Source organism: Engystomops pustulosus, chromosome 10 (genome assembly GCF_040894005.1).
Source record: "Engystomops pustulosus chromosome 10, aEngPut4.maternal, whole genome shotgun sequence".
Classification (NCBI taxonomy): Eukaryota; Metazoa; Chordata; class Amphibia; order Anura; family Leptodactylidae; genus Engystomops; species Engystomops pustulosus.
In genome coordinates, this window is record NC_092420.1 from 17,411,564 (window position 1) to 17,433,650 (window position 22,087).

A 22,087-nucleotide genomic window follows, 5' to 3' on the forward strand; every position below is an offset into this window, starting at 1 on the left:
AGCAAGAGAGAAGAGAACTTTGCACAAGTTTGCAGAAGCTTGCAGAAGTTTGCAGATACTACATACAAGTGTCCCCCATGTAGTTCTGAACAGTGTCTGAGGGGGATATTGTGCAGAATTACAGGGGTGCAACAGGAGACCAGCAATGGGGGATCCCCTCCAGGAGAAGCCCCTGCTGAGGAGGTCACTGGGTGCAGGGTGTCACACACCTGGGTGCTGCTGAGGAGGTCACTGGGTGCAGGGTGTTACACACCTGGGTGCTGCTGTGAGTGTTATCTCCATTCTGGGCTGTGGGAGAAGCAGAGAGGAGCTTGTAGCAGGATCACATGTAACTGCCCGAATCTAACATTGCGCCTAAACTGCGCCTAAACTGTGTTAAAGTAAAGTGATTAATAAGAGGCAGAAAATATACTTATCACAGATGGTTGTAGCTTGTGATAATTCTGGCAAAACAGTGCGCCAGAATTTAGGCGCAACTACTACACTTAGGCGCACAAAAGTGATAAATGTGGCCCCTGGATTGGTAAGATAGATGAGGGAAAGCTGGTTATTTGTGCTGCGCGGCTAGTTTGGCGTTTAATCGCAAAAATGGCGCAAAAACTGTGCGCCTGAATGAAAAGGCGCAAAAACAACAGAAAAAACGAGTGATAAATGTGGCCCCATGTGCAGAAAATTAACCCCTTATGTGGTCTAAATATTAGCGATTGTCAGAAATCAGGGGGCATAAAAGACAATGGGGCTCTCCAAACGGTTTCTGTTTTAGCCTCTGTTGATCCCCTACTCTTCCGCATGTTAGGAGGGTTGTCGCTTTACAGTCTGTACTGGTTGGGTATTATGGAGTGCGTTGGAACAGGTGCTACTGGTGAGGGAGGCGGCGTTGACTAATTATCAATTTATTCACCCATTTCCAGGTGAAATAACAGAGAAATGATACAACACAGAATTCTAAGAAAAGATATTTCATGGTAAAACATCACAGGGCCCCAATCAACTATTGATGGTCTATCCAAAGCGCAGGCAATCAATAATAATTTGTGGTCAGTAGAGATGAAGGAATGAATTCAAGATTCGTTTCACTGAAGCTTTGCCAAATTTTTTCGGAAGACTCAATTTTGGTTGGTACTGATGTGGCTCTAGCCACATGATAGGGGATGAGTTTGTACTGCTGTTGGCACACCCACCAATCACAAAAACTGAGCAATCCAAATCCAGTCTTTGAATGTTGCAATGGTATAAAAGCATTCAGGGGCTACAATGTCTTGGGTTCCCCCAGTGCACAGATCCGCTCTGAATCCACTTAAAGGGAACCTGTCATCACATTTTCACATTCAGCTAGTGACAGGTTCCCATAGAGCCCTATTAATTAACTGACACCTTTCTCTTCGCTAAAAATTATTTCCCTTACATTCCCATATATCATCTTTAACTTATATTATCTGGAATCAGAGGGGGCGTGTCCTGCCTGGCTGGCTCCTCCCATCTACACCTTCCCATATTCTATGCCTCAGGATGTAAGGTGACCAGGTTAAGCCATCTAAGATTCTTTACCCAGTTACATTTGCAATGTCTACCCCATGTATCTATCTGATCACATGAAATCGCAGCAGCCTCCATGAAGGATCTGAATCACATGCTGTGATTTCATGTAACCAGATACTTGGGGTAGACTGTGTAAATGTAACATGACCTTATATTACATTACCCTGGTCACATGACATGAAGTGACCAATGATTTAACAGAGCTCTCTCATAGCAGCATGTGGTATATGCATGTGGACCACTACTACCTTTAGATTGGATGCTCAGGGACCTTGTTCATGTGATCTCTGGGGGTCCCAAATGCTAAATATGTACCGTGACCAACCACTTTAATGTATAATCTGTAGTCCGGTCTCTTTGTATGGGCTCCCTTTACCACTAGTGCCCATTAAAACTCCCCAGGTTACACCCATGGTCCTAATAGTCAGACCCCCAGCGATCCTGTGCATAAGGAATAAGTGTGACATCTTCTGTAACACTCCCTGTCAAATTCCCCTTTACATAATATCAGAGAACCCCTTTAATAAACTAGTGATATACTGATGTCAAAGATGCTGTACATGATTACTTTCTCCTAGAAACAGCGCCACCCCTGTCCATGGGTTGTATCTGGTATTACAGCTTAGTTTCAATGATGTGAATAGCACCGCAATACCAGGCCCAACCTGTGAAAATATGTGGCGCTGTTGCTGCAAAGAAACAGACAGTTTTCCTTCCTGGTAAGAAAATATGTTTTGGTAGAGATAGAAATTAATATCAAAAACATGTTGAAAACCCCAAAACATTTGTTGAATATGGGAGAGACATACGTTATTGATAAGCCGGGGGCTGCGCGTCACGGCGTCAGTGGAATCATGCACGGTTAGATGTATGTACCCCCGAGCTCCAAAATCTCTCCCATAATGTATATTTGTTCAGGGAATAAAGGGCACATTCACAAAGTTTGTAGATCCAGGTTCCTTAACTTTCATTTTCGAAAGTTTCACAATGATGGGATTGTTTTAAAGGGGAAGTTTACATTTGGCAAACCAATAGTAGCGTATCACGGAATTGCTTAAAGGGATGGTTTTATTAGGACAACTCATGTCTAGGTACAGTAGAAGAGGAACCCATCCAATTAGGGTGTGGACCTAATGATCTGGAGGACCCCAGTTTTTACACTGCAATACATTTTATATGAATGAGGGACATGTTATACCGCTTTTGCCCTGTAGTGGCCGCTGTTCAGCAACAACAGATGATCACCCCGATCCCCTGATTACAGGAGGTGTGTACTCTGTGATATATATATACCAATCGTAGGTTATGTCCCTGCACAGTCTGACACTGTCCAATCAGTGCTGACAGTTTTAGACACGCCCTCTGTTTAGGGAAAATAATTTATTCTAGGAGAAATAATAGAGGAGCGACACAAGATGGGGAGAAAGAAAACTACAGATATATCATAAGAGACACAGTTATTAAAAATATTATTAAATAAAGGCCAAAATATTTAATTTTTTTTTTCTCCCTAAGGCATCAGATAGGACTTGTTTTTACTACATTTTATTTGACTAGAAAGTATTTTTTCTCCGGTATTTTCTATTGTTATCCGGAGCGCGGTAGCTACGGCGCAGTGTTTATTTTCCAGGCAATTAGGTCATAGGAAAAGGGAATAATTTCTTCCTTCCTCATCCGTATGGAATTGTAATTGACTATATTTATATGTAACCTTTAATCAGATTTTTGCTTTTTTGCGGAAGTTTTTTCAGAAGTGGATACACTTTTTCAGGTTGTCCCAATGCTGGAAGGGAGGATTTCTTCAGTAACATTAACCAGTTCATGCCAGGCTGGAGGACCTTTCTTAAGCTCTTATTTATTAAGTTCTTATGCCAGGTGTATCCTCATATACAGTGCCAGGACCCAGGTGTATCCTCATATTCAGAGGCAGAACCCAAGTGTATACTCTAATCCAGTGGCAGAACCCAGGTATATTCTCATATCCAGTGCCAGGATCCAATTGTATCCTCATATCCAGTGCCAGGATCCAATTGTATCCTCATATCCAGTGCCAGAACCCAAGTGTATGCTCATATCCAGTGCCAGGTCCCAGGTGTATCCCCATATACAGTGACAGGACCCAGGTGTATCCTCATATTCAGAGGCAGAACCCAAGTGTATACTCTAATCCAGTGGCAGAACCCAGGTATATTCTCATATCCAGTGCCAGGTCCCAGGTGTATCCTCATATCCAGTGCCAGGACCCAAGTGTATCCTCATATAAAGTGACAGGACCCAGGTGTATCCTCATATCCAGTGCCAGGACCCAAAAGTAACCTCATATGCAGTCCAGGACCCAAAAGTATTCTCATATACAGTCCCAGGACCCAGGTGTTTCCTCATATACAGTCCCAGGACCCAAGTGTATCCTCCTATCCAGTGCAAGGACCCTGGTATATTCTCATATACAGTCACAGGACCCAAGTGTATCCTCATATACAGTGTCAGAACCCAGGTGTATCCTCATATACAGTCTCAGGACTCAAAAGTATCCTCATATACAGTCCCAGGACCCAAGTGTATCCTCATATACAATGCCAGAACCCAGGTGTATTCTCATATACAGTTCCAGGACCCAAGTGTATCCTCCTATCCAGTGCCAGGACCTAGCTGTATCCTCATATCCAGTGCCAGAACCCAGGTGTATCCTCATATACAGTCTCAGGACCCAATAGTATCCTCATATACAGTTCCAGGACCCAGGTGTTTCCTCATATCCAGTGCCAGGACCCAGGTGTATCCTCATATCCATTGGCAGAACCCAGGTGTATCCTCATATACCGTCCCAGGACCAAAGTGTATCCTCATATTCAGTCCCAGAACCCAGGTGTATCCTCATAGAGAGAAACATGTGTTTCTTATGTAAAGTGGCCTAGCCTTTCAGTAAATTTACATATGGTGCTAAAGCCCACAGGTATAGGTCCTAGTCCCTAGTGCCCCTGTACATAGGACCTAAGGCAGAAAGTGCTTTTGTATTGTGCACAAATAAAAAGTATTCTGGAGTTTCAGTAGAGTAACATAGTTGTGCCATAGACTTCTGCCTACTCCACCTTACCATTGTCACAATCCTAATAACGAGGAGCCAATTTTGGAGAAAGACAACCCTCCTAGACAGTGTGACCTTTCCAGTGTTAGGTACAGGTATCTAAAGCCTTAAAAAATATAATAACATTTGATGTCCGTCCCCTTTATTTCAATAATAAATAGCAAGTACATGCTCCCAAGCAAAACTGATGACTCCTAGCCAAGCTCCAGTTGATGAGTGCAGTGCTAATATTTGTTGTTCTACCCATCGGCGTATCTGAGTGATATGTGTGCCACCATTTCAGTTATTGCCTGAGGCATCAGCTATTTTATTGTACTCGTGAGTAAACCTCATATCGCTTGTAGTTTTAGCAGCCAGGAAACTTTTTCGGTGCCCCGGGGGCTTGGAACGTCGTGCCAGGTTGGGTAATCCGCATTGTATTAAGAGGTGACGGTTACTAGGAAATAAAACAAGTTGTGCTTCATCGCATTGTCGATAGTGACTCGTAATACCATTATTATGACTTTTTGTTGTTTACATTTTTGTAATTTTTTTTTTCCACTACAGGTCAAAAATCGAATCCAACCCGACAGAAGAAGAGGGGAAGTCCCCGGGAACAGGACGGCATGTTCTCAGATGTAGAAAACCTAAAGAGGGGGCTGCTAACAAACCAGGATCCCTCATACAATAACACTGATAAGATCAATGGGACGCGCACGCACAAAAGAACAAAGCGCTTTTTGTCCTACCCGCGCTATGTGGAAGTGATGGTGGTAGCTGACAACAAGATGGTCGAATATCACGGTGCTAACCTCCAGCATTATGTTCTTACACTGATGTCTATAGTAAGTTTCTATCTTTTATCTGTTTTTTGGGTGACAAGAAACCTGACTCAGGTTCCCCATGCTATGGCAAAGTCATCTTTAAATATGGTTCTATGCAAAATCATGAGCAATATATGCTATTCAGAAAGTTGGGGAAGGTGCAGCTATGATGGCAGCCATGTTGGTTATCTGCAGTGGGTCATGGACATGGGTTCAAAGTCAGCCAGACCATATTGGCAACCCTAGAGGCTTCTTAAGTAGAATCAGTACCCCCATTGCCATCCAAAGTGCCCTAAAGGTCAGTTGTCATTGCTTTGGTGGGAGTTTTACATCAAAACCTTTTACATATTAAAGGAAATCTACCATCAAAATTCATCATGATAAAGCAGGGGACACTCACTCATAGATCCAGGCACTGTGACTGTGATAATCTTCTTATATTTGTTATCCATGGCCTCCTTCCTTTTAAAATCAACCTTTTCTGATTATACTAATGAGACAGAAGGGCTCTAGGGGGTGTTACCTGAGCCCCTACCTCCTGCAACTTCACAGAGAGACAGTGTAAACGGCATGTGAAGCTACAGCATGGAGGTGCTCTGGAACCTTTTGGCTCATTAACATAATTTTAAAAGTTGATTTTAGAAGGAAGGAGGCCACGGATAACAAATATTAAAAGATGACTACAGTTACAATGCCTGGATCTTTGAGTAAGTGTCCCTGGTTTATCAGGATGGATTTTGATGGTAGATTTCCTTTTACCATTATAGACAAACCCAAATAGACTGAAAATACCTACCTATGCTCCTCTTCATCTTGATCCCGGTGCTGGTCTTTGCTAAGCTTGACACACCGCGATCACCTAAGTACTCAACCAAAGAAAATGCTGGGCACAATCCAGTTCCAATAGAGCGCCAGTAGTCGTATGCCTTCGGATAGTGCGTCCCTAAGGTACGGTGCCCCAGTAGCCGGACAACATGGGTGGTGCTCAGCTATCAACAGGATAGTCCATGTAAACATGAAATGAAGAAAAGAAGAGCGGCACTCACCATAACGTGCAAGAGTCCTTTATTATAGGTGCATGGTACAGGGATGGAGGGGAGCCTGGCGACAAACCGTTTCGCGCTTCCTAGTGCTTTCTCACACAGCGATCACCTATAAATGAAACTTATAATTAGCAGCCCGAAGTGCAGGACAATATGCCGGCACTCCGGGCTGCTTATTATGCATGCCCTCGCCACCTTTGCGTGAAATCACCTCCCTCTCCCAGCAGTGGAGAGGGAGGTGCTAGAGCGTGCATAATTAGCAGCCCGGAGCTTCAGGCATTAGCTCCACATGCGCAGTAGCTCCGACTTTGGAGCTGAGTATGTGCATCTGCCGACTTTGCATACATAGTCCACGCAGGACGCGGACGAGTGCGCGCAGCGCTGAAGATCTCAGGGTAGGAGGATCTAAAGAGGCTACTGGGGAGTGGAGTAACCTCAGTTCTGGCTACTCCACGCCTCAGTAGCCTCTTTCACTAATTTGCATATTAGGGCAATACAAGATTTAAAAACGTATCAGGCACTGAAGGATTAGCCGTAAAAAGGGATCCAATGACATTTAGTAGATGAACCTAATAGGTAGATCCGAGATATTAGGTTTCCTTTAAACCTTTATGCATGACTTACCCATGGTAGACTTCACCCTTGATGTCCTGGAGCATTATATCCACCTATGGAGCCAATCACTGCGGGATACTTTCCAGCCCCCTGATGTTATTAGCGATTCCTCAATGGGAAGTCGCATGAGGCTCCTGCTCCCCAGATAGTTTGTTGGGTACTGTAGCAAAAGTGCTTAATCCGCCATGAAATGACAATGTCACAGATGTTTTTTACGCTATTTAACAGCATTACATACTCTGCACATAACCGAGACCCATCCACATTTTATTCCTCCATAAATATTCCCGCAGCACAGACGACAAGTCATTCAGAGCACAGAACCCAGTTTCCTTAAAATCAGCAAATTCATTTACATCAATTCCAATTGTTTTTAACCAAAGGAAGCAATGTAATTTCTAATCCTAAATATTGTGCTTCCCATATGCACAGTTATGGGTCAGTGCCCCAGCTCTTATGTTACTTCCAGCCAAAAATCCATTGTCAGCGTTATTTACCATTGTGTCATGTATTGTCCCTGCCGAGAAGTGTCATTATACCTCAGTGTGAGTGTTGTTAGTATAAGCAAAAATGTAGAAGCAGAAATGCATTTACATTTCAGGATTGTCGCTTCGTCACTGAAGGTGTTTCCTCACACTGCTGTGCTCTGTGCTCTCTGCAGCTGATGTTAGGTATTGTCCCTGGAAAGCTGTGTAATCACACCTTTATGTGTGTTGTAAGTAGCCTCAGGACGGTGATATATAGATCTATAATAATGATAATAATGTATATACTGAAGTATAAGCTTATCCAAACATAAACCAAGCTGTTTTTACAACGAAAGCTAAGAAAACATATTAACTCGAGTATAAGCCTAGGGTGGGAAATGTAGCCGCTACTCTCTAAAATGTCCAGTAGTCTCCCCTCATCAATAACAATGTCCACAGCAGGCCCTCCAATTAATAAAATATAATGTCCAGCAGTGCCCCAAAAATATGATGACCAGCAGAGTTCCCCCATTAATATAATGCCCAGCAGACCCCACCCATTAATATAATGCCCAGCAGACCCCACCCATTAATATAATGCCCAGCAGAGTGCCTCCATAAATATAATTCCCAGCAGAGTGCCCCCATAAATATAATTCCCAGCAGTGATCCCCCATAAATAAAATGCCCAGCAGACCCCACCCATTAATATAATGCCCAGTAGAGTGTCCCAATAAATATAATGCCCAGCAGAGTGCCCCCATAAATATAATGCCCAGCAGAGTGCCCCCATAAATATAATGCCCAGCAGAGTGCCCCCATTAATATAATGCCCTGCAGTGCCCCCATCAATATAATGCCCAGCAGAGTCCCACCATAAATATAATGCCCAGCAGTGCCCCTATAAATATAGAATCCAGCAGTGCCCCTATAAATATAATGCCCAGCAGAGTGCCCCCATAAATATTATGCCCAGCAGAATGCCCCCATAAATATAATGCCCTCCAGTGCCCCCATTAATATAATGCCCAGCAGAGTCCCACCATAAATATAATGCCCAGCAGTGCCCCTATAAATATAGAATCCAGCAGTGCCCCTATAAATATAATGCCCAGCAGAGTGCCCCCATAAATATAATGCCCAGCAGAATGCCCCCATAAATATAATGCCCTGCAGTGCCCCCATTAATATAATGCCCAGCAGAGTCCCACCATAAATATAATGCCCAGCAGTGCCCCTATAAATATAGAATCCAGCAGTGCCCCTATAAATATAATGCCCAGCAGAGTGCCCCCCATAAATATAATGCCCAGCAGAGTTCCCACTTAAAAAAATAAAGCTAGTACTCACCCTCTGGTGCTGACCCCCGGCGTCCTCTACTTCCCGGAGCTCCTCTTCGAGTTCCTGACCGGACCGGCTGATGTTGTTACTATTAGCAATAATTTGGATGCAGAAATGCATTTACATTTCAGGGATAGTAGCTTCTCCAAGTAAACTGAAGGTGTTTCCTCACACTGCTGTGTACTGTGCTCTCTGTAGCCAGTGTTAGTTATTGTCCCCAGAAAGCTGTGTAATCACACCTTTAAGGGAAGGTGTCAGGTCAAAGGAGACTGAATTTTCTCAGAAATGGATTTCCACAATTAGATCTCAGGTAACTACTGGGGTTCAAAAGTTATTAAGGCAGATCTACCAAAGATTCTTCTGTGTATAACGATTGGATCCAGCACCTTCAGCTCTGTCATGTAGCTGTGCGTCTGAGGGAACGTTGCCGGTTGTTGTTGTTGTAACTTTTCATCTTACTGAATCACTACAGCATTTTATATGCTGTCATATGGACCAGACCAAATAATGTTTACATTTCCCACAGGTAGCTTCCATTTATAAGGATCCAAGTATCGGGAACCTAATCAATATTGCCATAGTAAAATTAGCCGTGGTCCTCGATGAGAAGGTATGGTATTTTTGTAACATCCTTATTTTTTGTAATACAAGATTTGCAGAATGAACATATGGGTTGTATAGTTATGTTTTTGTTTATTTTCTCCAGGAGGGTCCATCTATTTCTTATAATGCACAGACAACCCTAAAAAATTTTTGCATATGGCAGCAGACCCAGAACAACCAAGATGACAACCATCATTCACATCATGATACGGCGGTGCTAATAACAAGGTAAGGTGGAACCGCTCCCCTGTTTGGTCGACAATCCCACTTCTATATGGGATAATATGTGATTGAGTCAGGAGGAGACCCAACTTACAGACGACCCCTAGTTAAAGGCAGACCCCTCTGCACACTGTGACCTCTGGTGAAGCTCTCTGGAAGCTTAACTTTAGTCCCAGGCTGCAACGGTCAGCTGTAAGGTGTCTGTAATGAAGCTTTATTGCTAAAAAATTTTGAAACTCCAATTGTCACTGGGGCAAAAAAAAATTTTTTGTCTGGATCTGCAATTATAAAATATACAGTTTCGACTTACATACAAATTCAACTTAAGAACAAACCTATGGACCCTATCTTGTACGTAAACCGGGGACTGCCTGTATTTAAATTTTTGTTTCTATAATCTGCCTCTTGTGTTAACTATTCCCAGTAAACTTGAGTGACAACAAATATTGCGACCATACAGGCTCAAAGAATACACCACACAAATCTACCAGGCACCTAGTCAAGCACCAATGTGAGGTGTATTCCATTGGAACTAGGTAGATTTACCAGTCAGGTCTTTTAAAAAATGATTGTTAATGGTAGCCATTTTGAATTAACATTTACCTTTCACCTTCATCCCTTTCTACTGTCACTGTATTAGGAAAATATCCTTTAGGGCCCATAAATATGGTTGTATTATGGACCTAATATTGTCCCTATACTATAACTTTTATAAAGGGGCATATATTTAAAATTTTTCCTGTCATGAATTGCTTCATTACCACCCATACTCCCCCAAAGGCCTTGTTCAGGCCCGATAATACAGGCCAAAGATGTTTATGGGTTCCATGTACATGGCTTTACCTAGGCCTCAGGCTCAGATGGTACTACAAGGAAAATAACCTAATATTGTCCCTATACTATAACTTTTATAAAGGGGCATATATTTAAAATTTTTCCTGTCATGAATTGCTTCATTACCACCCATACTCCCCCAAAGGCCTTGTTCAGGCCCGATAATACAGGCCAAAGATGTTTATGGGTTCCATGTACATGGCTTTGCCTTAGGCCTCAGGCTCAGATGGTACTACAAGGAAAATATCCTTTAGGGCCCATAAATATGGTTGTATTATGGACCTAATATTGTCCCTATGCTATAACTTTTATAAAGGGGCATATCTTAAAATTTTTTCCTGTCATGAATTGCTTCATTACCACCCATACTCCCCCAAAGGCCTTGTTCAGGCCCGATAATACAGGCCAAAGATGTTTATGGGTTCCATGTACATGGCTCTGCCTCAGGCCTCAGGCTCAGATGGTACTACAAGGAAAATAACCTAATATTGTCCCTATACTATAACTTTTATAAAGGGGCATATATTTAAAATTTTTCCTGTCATGAATTGCTTCATTACCACCCATACTCCCCCAAAGGCCTTGTTCAGGCCCGATAATACAGGCCAAAGATGTTTATGGGTTCCATGTACATGGCTTTGCCTTAGGCCTCAGGCTCAGATGGTACTACAAGGAAAATATCCTTTAGGGCCCATAAATATGGTTGTATTATGGACCTAGTATTGTCCCTATACTATAACTTTTATAAAGGGGCATATATTTAAAATTTTTCCTGTCATGAATTGCTTCATTACCACTCATACTCCCCCAAAGGCCTTGTTCAGGCCCGATAATACAGGCCAAAGACATTTATGGGTTCCATGTACATGGCTCTGCCTTAGGCCTCAGGCTCAGATGGTACTACAAGGCCTCAAATGATTTTCTACCAACTACTGGGTTATAATTGATCTGACAGGAATTTACAGGACTTAGAATATAACAGTCTCTCGGCTGCTTCGCTGTTTTCCTGACTTTTCACAGGTGTGGATGTAAAATGTGATAAATGAGGTGAACGATTAGTTTAACACACTGTCACCCGCAGCAGATATTTCATTTAGCGAGACTTACGTCAACCCACTAATCCCGCAGCTGAGGTCTTGGAGATTGAAGTAGCTGCAAACTGCTTTATGAATTAAGATTTAATATATGGAAAAGTCTTGTGTGTGGAAATAATGTATGTCCCGCGCTCCCGCAGATGGAAAAAAAAGAAGCTGATGTAATATTGTATAAAATGGATGGAATCGAAAGATCTGTAGGGGAGAGATTCATCAAAATTGCAATGGGAGTTGATGGTTGCCATGGGAAACGTCTCCACTTTTACGACTTTTTGCAGCAGTTTGATCATTGTTTTTTTCTAACATGTTGTTTGTTCCTTTTCAGACAGGATATATGTAGAGCCCAAGAGAAATGTGATACATTAGGTAAGATTTTTGGAATACATTTTTTTTTGTAAGTTTGGAGGGTTCTAAGCATAACTTGAAACATTAGGGACCAAAAAGTGTACTCCAAACATTACCTACAGTATATGGTAGGAATATGACTTGCTTTATGCTTTTTGGACTGAGTGCAACCATACCCACAGCAGCCCGTACAGTAAAGCTGCTGAGTTAGGACATATATCTAGTTCCTTAATAACAATGGTCCAGGCAAATAACTATAGAAGGGGAAGAGTTTACCACCAAATCTGGGCCCTCAAGGCTAAGAGTGCCTTTGCCCCATACATCTAACCAGTCTCAAATGTGTTAGGATTGTCCGAATTTTCACAAACCCAGTAAATTTTCCTTGTTCCAGCCTAAGAAGGCAATCCCCAATGTTCTGATTGTACACATAGGGAATTTGGGGTCTTGGAGCTTTAATGTGCACTTCTGAGTATACCATATAATCTATCAATTAAATAATCTGCTTGGTGTATCTTTACTGTTGACAGGTCTGGCTGAGCTGGGCACAGTGTGCGATCCATACCGGAGCTGCTCCATTAGTGAAGACAACGGGCTCAGCACAGCGTTCACGATAGCACATGAGCTTGGACATGTGTACGTTTCATGTAAATACATTTGTCTTTGAAGTAAACCATTCTCCATTATCTATCTATATATCCATTTCATATTGCTCTATTTATCCATCTCATTATCTACACATCTATCTATCTATCTATCTATCTATCGATCTATCTATCGATCTATCTATGTATATCATATCTATCTATCTATCTCATATCTATCTATCTATCTATCTATCTATCGATCTATCTATCGATCTATCTATGTATATCATATCTATCTATCTATCTATCGATCTATCTATCTATCGATCTATCTATGTATATCATATCTATCTATCTATCTCATATCTATCTATCTATCTATCTATCTATCTATCTATCTATCTGTCTATCTATCTATCTATGTATATCATATCTATCTATCTCATATCTATCAATCTATCTATCTCATATTTATCTATCTATCTATCTATCTGTCCATCTCATTATCTACACATCATCTATATATCCATCATCTCTCTACGTATCTATCTCATATCTATATATCTATCTATATATCTAATCTATCTATTTATCTAATATCTATCTATCTGAACTCCAAAATCTTGTAATACTGTGCCATCTAAAATCCAATATCTAACATCGAAAAGTTGAGTGTTTTTCCATCCATCCCTTCTTTGGATTTTCTGCATTGTTAACCCAGCAGGCATTTTTCCCTATTGGTTCTGCCACCTAGCTATTAGTATTATTTCGACAATAAAACTTCTAAGATACTGAAAGCTGAGGTGCCCATATATCATTGTCTGATAAAGTTCCCCAATTAATAGTGTCAGGCACAATGTTAGATTCTCTATGCTCCTCCTTTGTTCTGCAATTACAGGAAGTAATAAGTAAATGGCCTATCACATGCCGATAAAAGTAACTTCCTGTTCCTGACAGATCACATCTGCTAATGCAAATGATATGCATGAGATGTGTTAATTATTGACTATTTCTACCACTTTAGTCCCCTTATTGTTTTTCAACTCTCAGAATGGGTGATACCAGACTGTCTGCTCCACACCATCCCACCCAATTTACAGTAGAGAGCCTAATTAGCATAGTTTCAGAGTAGTTTCCATATTTAATTTGCTAATTGAGCTCTCTACTGTCAGATATGAAAATCATGACATTGTTTAGGAATGATGTAAAAGTTTATGAAGATGGTGACTGGTCCTCTACTTCACTAAATACTATAATTGCAAAGCATTGCCCTTATCCCTAAATTGTTCCTTTCCATGGTTGCAATGTTAAAAAAAATCAGTTTGTAAACTTATATGCAAATTACCTGATGTGAGTCCAATTAAACTAAGTGAATCCTGCATTGCAATGCTCTGCCTTCTTGTTCATGACTGACAGGTCTCACTGCTGGGAAATACTGCTGTATAAAACATTGAATTGGGCACTTAATGTCATGCGATCAGGGTGATGTCATCTAAGGTCCTTTACCCAGTTACATTTGCAATGTCTACCTCATGTATGTATCTGATCACATGAAATCACAGCAGCCTCCATGGAGGATAGGAAGGAGTAGAAGTTCATGGAGGCATGCTGTGATTTCATGTGATCAAATACATACATGGAGTACACTTTTCAAATATAACTGGGTAAAGGACCTTAGATGATATCATCCTGGTCACACGACATTAATTGCTGAATGTTGAGAAGAGGCATGGAGCATGGGGAAGAGTAGATGGGAGGGGCCTGCTAATATAAGTTGATTTATGGAGATAAGGAGTAAGGGAAACAATTTTAAGCTAAAATCAAGGTGTCAGTAAGTTAATAGGGCTCCATGGGAACCTGTTATTAGCTGTATATGTGAAAACGTGGCTCCCTTTAAGGCGAAATGCTCCTTGTGTCATAGACAATCTGCCCCAGATTCTCCTTGCATATATCTTACAGATTGGTGACTGACTCATCTCATGTTTCCTCAGATTCAATATGCCACACGATGACAGTAATAAGTGTAAAGAGGAGGGCGGAAAGCAAAATGTCATGGCTCCAACTCTCAGCTTTAACACCAACCCCTGGATGTGGTCCAAGTGTAGCAGGAAGTATATCACACAGTTCCTAGAGTAAGTAACACATTTCTTACATATTCTGTATCTATTGGAATGTGTAGACTTCTAGAATATTAATATGAGATTCAAGTAGATATTCCTTTTACTTCAAGGGCCTTAGCGGCCAAAGCAAGGTTTCACCTTGGACTCAATGCTGGTCATTATGAAGGTCAAAGATTTAGATGTGGTTGGGATTTAGTGGTATGGCAATTCATATAGACTGAATGTTCTCTCATAACCAACAAAATTTTACTAACTGTGACGTAACATCAAAGACAGTGCACCTTTGTATCTATCACGGTGCCCTGGTCTTCACCTTTTCACACAAGACTTTTTCTGACACTCTACTTTGGTATGAGTGGATGCATAGGGAGTCTCTGATCCAAACTGGAGACCCACTTTGTAGGAGTATCTCCGATTCTGGTGGTCAACTGATCACCATGTGTGCCGCGTTGTAAAAGGGGCTGTCTCTGATGTGCCAAAACCCTGAAAAGATAGTGGAGTTATCAAGTGGGGGGAGGGGATTTGGTTACATTGGATATCCATCCCTTCCGGTATGGGACTGGCCGGCCAGAGAGAACTTTTATATGGTGGGCCAAAAGAAACTTAGTCCGACATTGACCCTCTCCTTATCTTAAAGTTTTTATATGGATGGCTGGAAAATGAATATACAGGGGGGCTGTGTGTGGCAATGGGGTAGAAGAAAGAGCTGGCAGCCCATGGGGGAGCTGACAATGATGTAGTGGGGCAGGTAGGGCATTGCCGAAGCAGTTGGGTTCTATGTAGAGAAAACTAGGGTTAGTTCAGCAAAATGAACCTTTGCCCAGGTAAAGGGAAACCTAAATACACTTTGATAGGAGAGTGACATGAGGGGAACCCATTGGGTCCAGAAGATGGGGCTGTTCTGTCAAAAAGTCAAATCGATAGCTATCATTAAGGGTTTGCGTGGAATACCAGATGGTGGATCCAAACCAAGTTTCAAGTCTTTGTCTGGACATAATGGATAAGAGTCACTTTTCTTCATTCCTCATCTACTTTTTTAATGAATCCTCTCTCCATTCCCCCCAAAAAATGACAATATTTTCTCTATTTTATTTTCTCTTTTAAATGGTAATGAAATCTTTTTTTCCCAACTAAAAATGTCTTCGAGAAAAAAAAAAAACTTAAAGCTTTGAAGAATCTTCTTTTTTTCAGAGATTCCGCCAGGGAAGCATTGTTAAAACTTGTGTCACCTTGAGGAGTTTAAAGGAAATATGTCCCCTCACAAAGCTTAAACGCACTTCAAATACCCGCCGTTCTGTCAAAGGCGCGGAAATACGTGAAACCTTTATTTGTGCATATTGCAAAGTATTTTGTCATATCAAAGTTTCTGGCATTTTGCGCTGTTTCTTCCCTTCATGGATGGCTAACCCTTGAATTCCTGTCAGCTAGGTATACACAGTACATCAAACCAGATTTAAGATCCTGCGCTATAGCTCGTTGCGGATTGTTCGGATGTCAGAACCTGCCATTTTCCTGCTAGCAGATTGTTTTAATACGGCACATTTATTTGTCTCGGGCGACACTCGGAGGGACTGCAGTCCGCGGTGGAGACATTGAGTGGCACCGATGCCTCACATTCTAAGGTGGACTCCCACAAAGTCTCTTAGCGTGATGCGTGAAGACGGTTTCTTCGTGAAGTAATAAATTATTACAGACATTCAATGCCGTAATAAAAAAAAAGGAGTAATCTCCGTCTGCTGGCAACCCTCGCTGAGCATTCCTTGTCCGTAGAGACTGTGTAACCAAAGCAACCGGTGGTCTCATGCTGGCCTAGGATTTTCTAATTGGACATTTTGTCCTGGTATGACAGTGTGAGGGGATACCTGGATGGGGAGAGGAAACAAGGCCTCCTCTGCAAAATCCCGGGGACGCATCAACGCTTTCCCCGGCCACAATGACACAGTATGACTGAGATTAAACACTACCAGGCTACGTCGTATATATATACGACGGGCATCTCCGAGGAGGGGCACATACTTAAGACTAGGTCTAGTCATACTATATTATGTACATAATTAAATTACTTTAGCACAGGGTCAGAGGTGTACAACAAAAATTCTGGGCCTAAAACAGATAAAACTTAGTTGAAGTGATCTACGAACGGTCTTAAAAAAAGTCATAAACCAATTTGTAGTTATTCTTCAGTTTTGGTGAATCTGTTCGTTTACCCTGTGATATTTCTTCCTGGTAACAAAAATATGCAAATTAGCTTTCTTCCCAGTGGAAGCAAACTGTCTCTCTAATGCCACCTATAGGTCAGTGAAGGAAAAGGGATTTTACCACTAAACAAGTTAGGCCCTATTCACAGGATAGGGCCTAATTTGCTAATCGGTAGGTGTCCCAGTGATGGGACCCCCACAGATTACGAGAACATGGAGTCGGACAGGGTCCGAGGTACCTCCCTGAGATGACTGGAGCAGACCTATGTCTGTTCTGCTCCATTCATCTCTATGGAGCTGATAGATTCCCCTTTTAGAGGTCAGGATTTGAGGGTCCTTCATGGATTGAGCATTGATTTTCAAGGTGGCAACTTAAAGATGGCACTAAAGAGAAGGCTCCTCTACCTCTTAATTAATACCTTAAAGTGATACTTTAGCCTGGAGTTGCGGTGCCTAGCTCATCTCCAGAAACTCAAGATCAGGTCATGTCTATATACCAACATCCCAAATTAGCATTTTGACAATCAGGTTACAAAAGGAGTGAAATTTATACAAGTGAAACCTACATATGGGTGACACCATTGTTATGCCTCCCCCATCAGACCATATACCAGCTATACCACTGTGTATACCATTTCCCTGGAGTGTTCCTTTAAGTGTCAAAAAACAAATCATTATAAATAAATAATAAAATATTAAGGGGTAAATAATATGTTTGCTGCAGGAGCAATACTAAATTCCTCTTGAAGGACTCTCTGAGTCTGTCATTGGCCAGATTGGTGCTAAATAATAGAACTGACAGCCGTACAGTATAGTTCAATCAATATGGAGTAACACCACATCCTAAAGTCCCTACAGTTTCCGTTGTCTTTCCCATTCATGTCAGCTCTGCCTGAGCAATTTTCCGTGTTAGATCGCTCCTCCAGACCTGCCATAGAGACGTCTTCAATACTGCAGTAAAGTGCCAGAACATGATGTGTCCTAATGATAAGGCTACATCAAGTGAAGGAATATCTGCTGCAGGACGTAGAGCAGTGACTTGATGTTATTGAATATGAGATTCTGAAAATACACAGTCAGACTTATGGGATAGATGTGTATCCAGTGCTGATTCCGTGTCCTTCCCTTCCAGTACAGGATATGGTGAATGCTTGCTGGATGAGCCTGTATCCAGATCATACTCCCTGCCTCAGCAAATGCCTGGTGTCATATACAATGTCAATAAGCAATGTGAGTTGATATTTGGGCCTGGATCGCAGATGTGCCCATTAATGGTTAGTAAATTTATATTTTGAGTATATATATTACAGTTTTTGTGTTACCATCTACTGTATAGATGGGTTTTACATATTTGCCACCACTAGGGGGAGCTAAGAAGCTTACTGCATAGTGGTTTATTATTAAGCTCAAGGATGACAAGTATGCAGTTAGCTCCTGATCTCCCTCTAGCGGTTACTGCAAATAGCCACAATTTGAATATAATACACAGTTCTACTCATCTAACATTCATCTATTTACACATTGAGTTCACCAGCAGAATAGTGACTGTTGCTCAGGATCAGTAGTGGCATGTATGTACAGAATGACTCCACCAGCAGAATAGTGAGTGCAGTGCTGGAGTATAATACAGGATGTAACTCAGGATTAGTACAGGATAAGTAATGTCATGTATGTACACAGTGACTGCACCAGCAGCAGAATAGTGATTGCAGTGCTGGAGTATAATGCAGGATGTAACTCAGAATCAGTACAGGATAAGTAATGTCATGTATGTACACAGTGACTGCACCAGCAGAATAGTGAGTGCAGCTCTGGAGTATAATACAGGGTGTAACTCAGGATCAGTACAGGAAAAGTAATGTCATGTATGTACACAGTGACTGCACCAGCAGCAGAATAGTGAGTGCAGCTCTGGAGCATAATACAGGATGTAAATCAGGATCAGTACAGGATAAGTAATGGCATGTATGTACAGAGTGAGTGCACCAGCAGCAGAATAGTGAGTGCAGCTCTGGAGTATAATACAGGATGTAACTCAGGATCAGTATAGGATAAGTAATGTCATGTATGTACACAGTGACTGCACCAGCAGCAGAATAGTGATTGCAGTGCTGGAGTATAATACAGGATGTAACTCAGGATCAGTACAGGATAAGCATTGTCATGTATGTACACAGTGACTGCACTAGCATCAGAATAGTGAGTGCAGCTCTGGAGTATAATACAGGATGTAATTCAGGATCAGTACAGGACAAGTAATGTCATGTATGTACACAGTGACTGCACCAGAAGCAGAATAGTGAGTGCAGCTCTGGGGTATAATACAGGATGTAACTCAGGATTAGTGCAGGACAAGTAATGTCATGTATGTACACAGTGACTGCACCAGCAGCAGAATAGTGATTGCAGTGCTGGAGTATAATACAGGATGTAACTCAGGATCAGTACAAGATAAGTAATGTCATGTATGTACACAGTGACTGCACCAGCAGCAGAATAGTGATTGCAGTGCTGGAGTATAATACAGGATGTAACTCAGGATCAGTACAGGATAAGTAATGTCATGTATGTACACAGTGACTGCACCAGCAGCAGAATAGTGAGTACAGCTCTGGGGTATAATACCGGATGTAACTCAGGATCAGTACAGGATAAGTAATGTCATGTATGTACACAGTGACTGCACCAGCAGCAGAATAGTGAGTGCAGCTCTGGTGTAAAATAATGTACAAGGCCTAAACTCATATATACATCAGTCATGTTTTTATACTCCCAGTAACTTGCCTGCAAGTCATCTCTGTCAATACACACTGCTTAATTTATATAATTTTGCCTAGTTTGCGGCTTATGACATGGGATTACTTCATTCTCATGCGTTGCTTATGTATCAGTCGCTTTTCCTGTGAAATTCCCAGGTTTTAGGCTCTTTCCCTTTGTGAATGTAAACTTTGTTCCATATTTAAATAGGTTGTTTGAGGGTAGAACGAGGGTCATTAAAGCCGGACAAAGTGGTCTCCTTTCTCTGAATAATGAAGCCGAGCCCTGAGAAAGTGTTTTATTAAAGTGCCGTGTAGGCAATTTTCACTGAATAGATACATTTACGTGTTATACATTAAACTGCCTGGGAATTGACTGTGTGCACTTGTGCCCATGTAGCAGATGCAATGTCAGAGACTGTGGTGCATTAACACGGAGGGGGCTCACAAGGGCTGCCGGACTCAGCACACCCCGTGGGCGGACGGGACCGAATGTGAACCCGGAAAGGTGAAAACTTTTCTATTTTCTTTATTATTTGAATGACTGGTCTTTGTTATGACGGCGCATGGTCTTGTATATGTCCCACCATGAAAGAGCCATCATGGAGATGGTGATGTCATACAGGAAGCTGTAAAAAATCAGACACAAAGAGCCTGTGAATTCCCATGTCCCTTTCCCTTTTCCCACAGTTCCACTTCGCTGCCCCCCAATCGCAGACCTCGGGAACCAGCTCCGAGGTTCATTGTGGTGAAACGTCCCCGCTGTTATGCGTTAAAATGACTCCGACCACAATTAAATAGATAACATTAGAAATGGAGACAATGATTGAGGGTTGATGTCAACAACCTGGACCGCGGCCCGTAATGGGCAAGAATAATGTCATTTCCTGGGTTCATCCTCCCCTTCCTAATCATTGTATAAAGGGCATAACCGGATACTGTTTATCCTTTTCCTAATGATAGGGTAACCACCAATTCCATAGTGTCATGCTACACTCCTTCCTGTGAGTCTTAAAGGGGGGGATTTCTTATACCGGACTCGGTAACTATTGTTGGGAGTCATGATTATGGAAGCACTCCGGCAATGATTTTACCATCTCTGCACCCTTGTGGAGAGTGTTAGGCCCTTTCACACACATATATGCTACACCTGGGCCAGGACCAGGGCATACCAGACATTCGTCTTTAAAGGTGGAGGGGGGAGTGCTCTTCACCCCTCCCCTCTCCATATGAAGCTGTGCAGTTGGGCCGTACATACAGCAAACGATAGAGCATGCCTCCTTTTTCCGGCGACAGCACGGTACGGTGACACACGTGTGTGCTTAACATACCGTGACGTCCACTATGCACTTCTATGGCGGCCGTATGCCAGCTGCCGGACTTATATATATACGTGTGTGTGAAAGGGGACTTAGAGATACTATTTCCACCGCAGTACAGCCTCCTGACTGCTCTGATCAGACATCATTTTATGTGCAGCTTCCTTCTTTCTGTGTTTTCCGTTATCAATTTCATGATGCCTCAGCACAGCAGCACATGGGCAGCTAAAGACCATATTTTTTCAGCGTGCTGGGAGGATAGTGTGATCACCCATTGTTCTATATCTTCCTAAATATTATAAGAGATCAAATTATACAATAAAAGAGGCTGCAATGTCACTATCTTATACCTTATAACTGTGTGGCAGGAGCCTTTCTATTTAGCAGCTGTATCTGTGATATGACTTTGCCATGTGTATATGGTACACTCCAGTAACTCCAGCACATCCAGTTTTTGGAACTGCATTCTGGCATTCATTTAGCCAATGAGTGACCTCCTCAGACACAGGGACGTCCTTCTGTTCAACAAAGGAAGTGACATCCCCTGGTCTGCAGAGGCCACTCATTGGCTGAAGTGCGACCCACGCTCCCCCTGGTTCTGCTGGCTAGGCCCAGAGCCAAAAGCTATAAGTACTGGAGTGTTGGAATATTGAACCATGTACCTCTTATCTATGGGACTGTAAGGAATAGCTAAGATCTGAAGCAATGGGGCTAAAGTTTGCATGTGCTTGTTCCCATGACAGCACAAAATTTGGAAATTCGAGAAAAAAGTTTTTGCTGGTGCTACAGTTTTAAAATATACCACATTTGACTTACATACCGTACAAATTTAACTTAAGAACAAACCTAAAGAACCTACCTGGGGACTGCTTGTATTGGCGTTAGAGTGATCATTTATATAAAATATAGTAAGAGGAGGAAATATTTACAGACATGAGACAAAATGATCTCTCCAATGTGTCTGGGCTTTTCCTGGATTAGTCTAGAAAACTCCCTGTGTTGGAGGCTTCTCAGCGTAGAGGCCGCCACAATTGGGCAATCATGAGCAGAAAGCCTGTCCTCCGTGTAATTATTGGTATAAAATCTGAAATAGCACTTGTTGATAAGGGAGGAATTTTC

At 42.0% G+C, this 22,087-nt stretch overlaps 1 protein-coding gene and 1 long non-coding RNA gene across 2 annotated transcripts in view; one reads left to right on the top strand and one right to left on the bottom strand.

Annotated features, from left to right (window-relative positions):
- ADAMTS9 (ADAM metallopeptidase with thrombospondin type 1 motif 9) overlaps nt 1-22,087 on the top strand; it is a 167,702-nt gene that overhangs the window by 32,343 nt on the left and 113,272 nt on the right. Inside the window, exons 4-11 of the mRNA XM_072128981.1 lie at nt 5,171-5,448; nt 9,420-9,503; nt 9,600-9,724; nt 11,972-12,012; nt 12,519-12,624; nt 14,567-14,707; nt 18,026-18,167; nt 20,050-20,157. Of these exons, the coding sequence (XP_071985082.1) occupies nt 5,171-5,448; nt 9,420-9,503; nt 9,600-9,724; nt 11,972-12,012; nt 12,519-12,624; nt 14,567-14,707; nt 18,026-18,167; nt 20,050-20,157 (1,025 nt within the window). The remainder of the gene's footprint in view (nt 1-5,170; nt 5,449-9,419; nt 9,504-9,599; nt 9,725-11,971; nt 12,013-12,518; nt 12,625-14,566; nt 14,708-18,025; nt 18,168-20,049; nt 20,158-22,087) is intronic.
- Nucleotides 4,800-9,696, bottom strand: LOC140105087 (uncharacterized). Its single transcript, XR_011850495.1, has 3 exons — nt 8,903-9,696; nt 6,474-6,579; nt 4,800-5,060 (listed from the first exon to the last, which is right to left on the bottom strand). It is a non-coding gene; the product is annotated as an uncharacterized lncRNA (long non-coding RNA).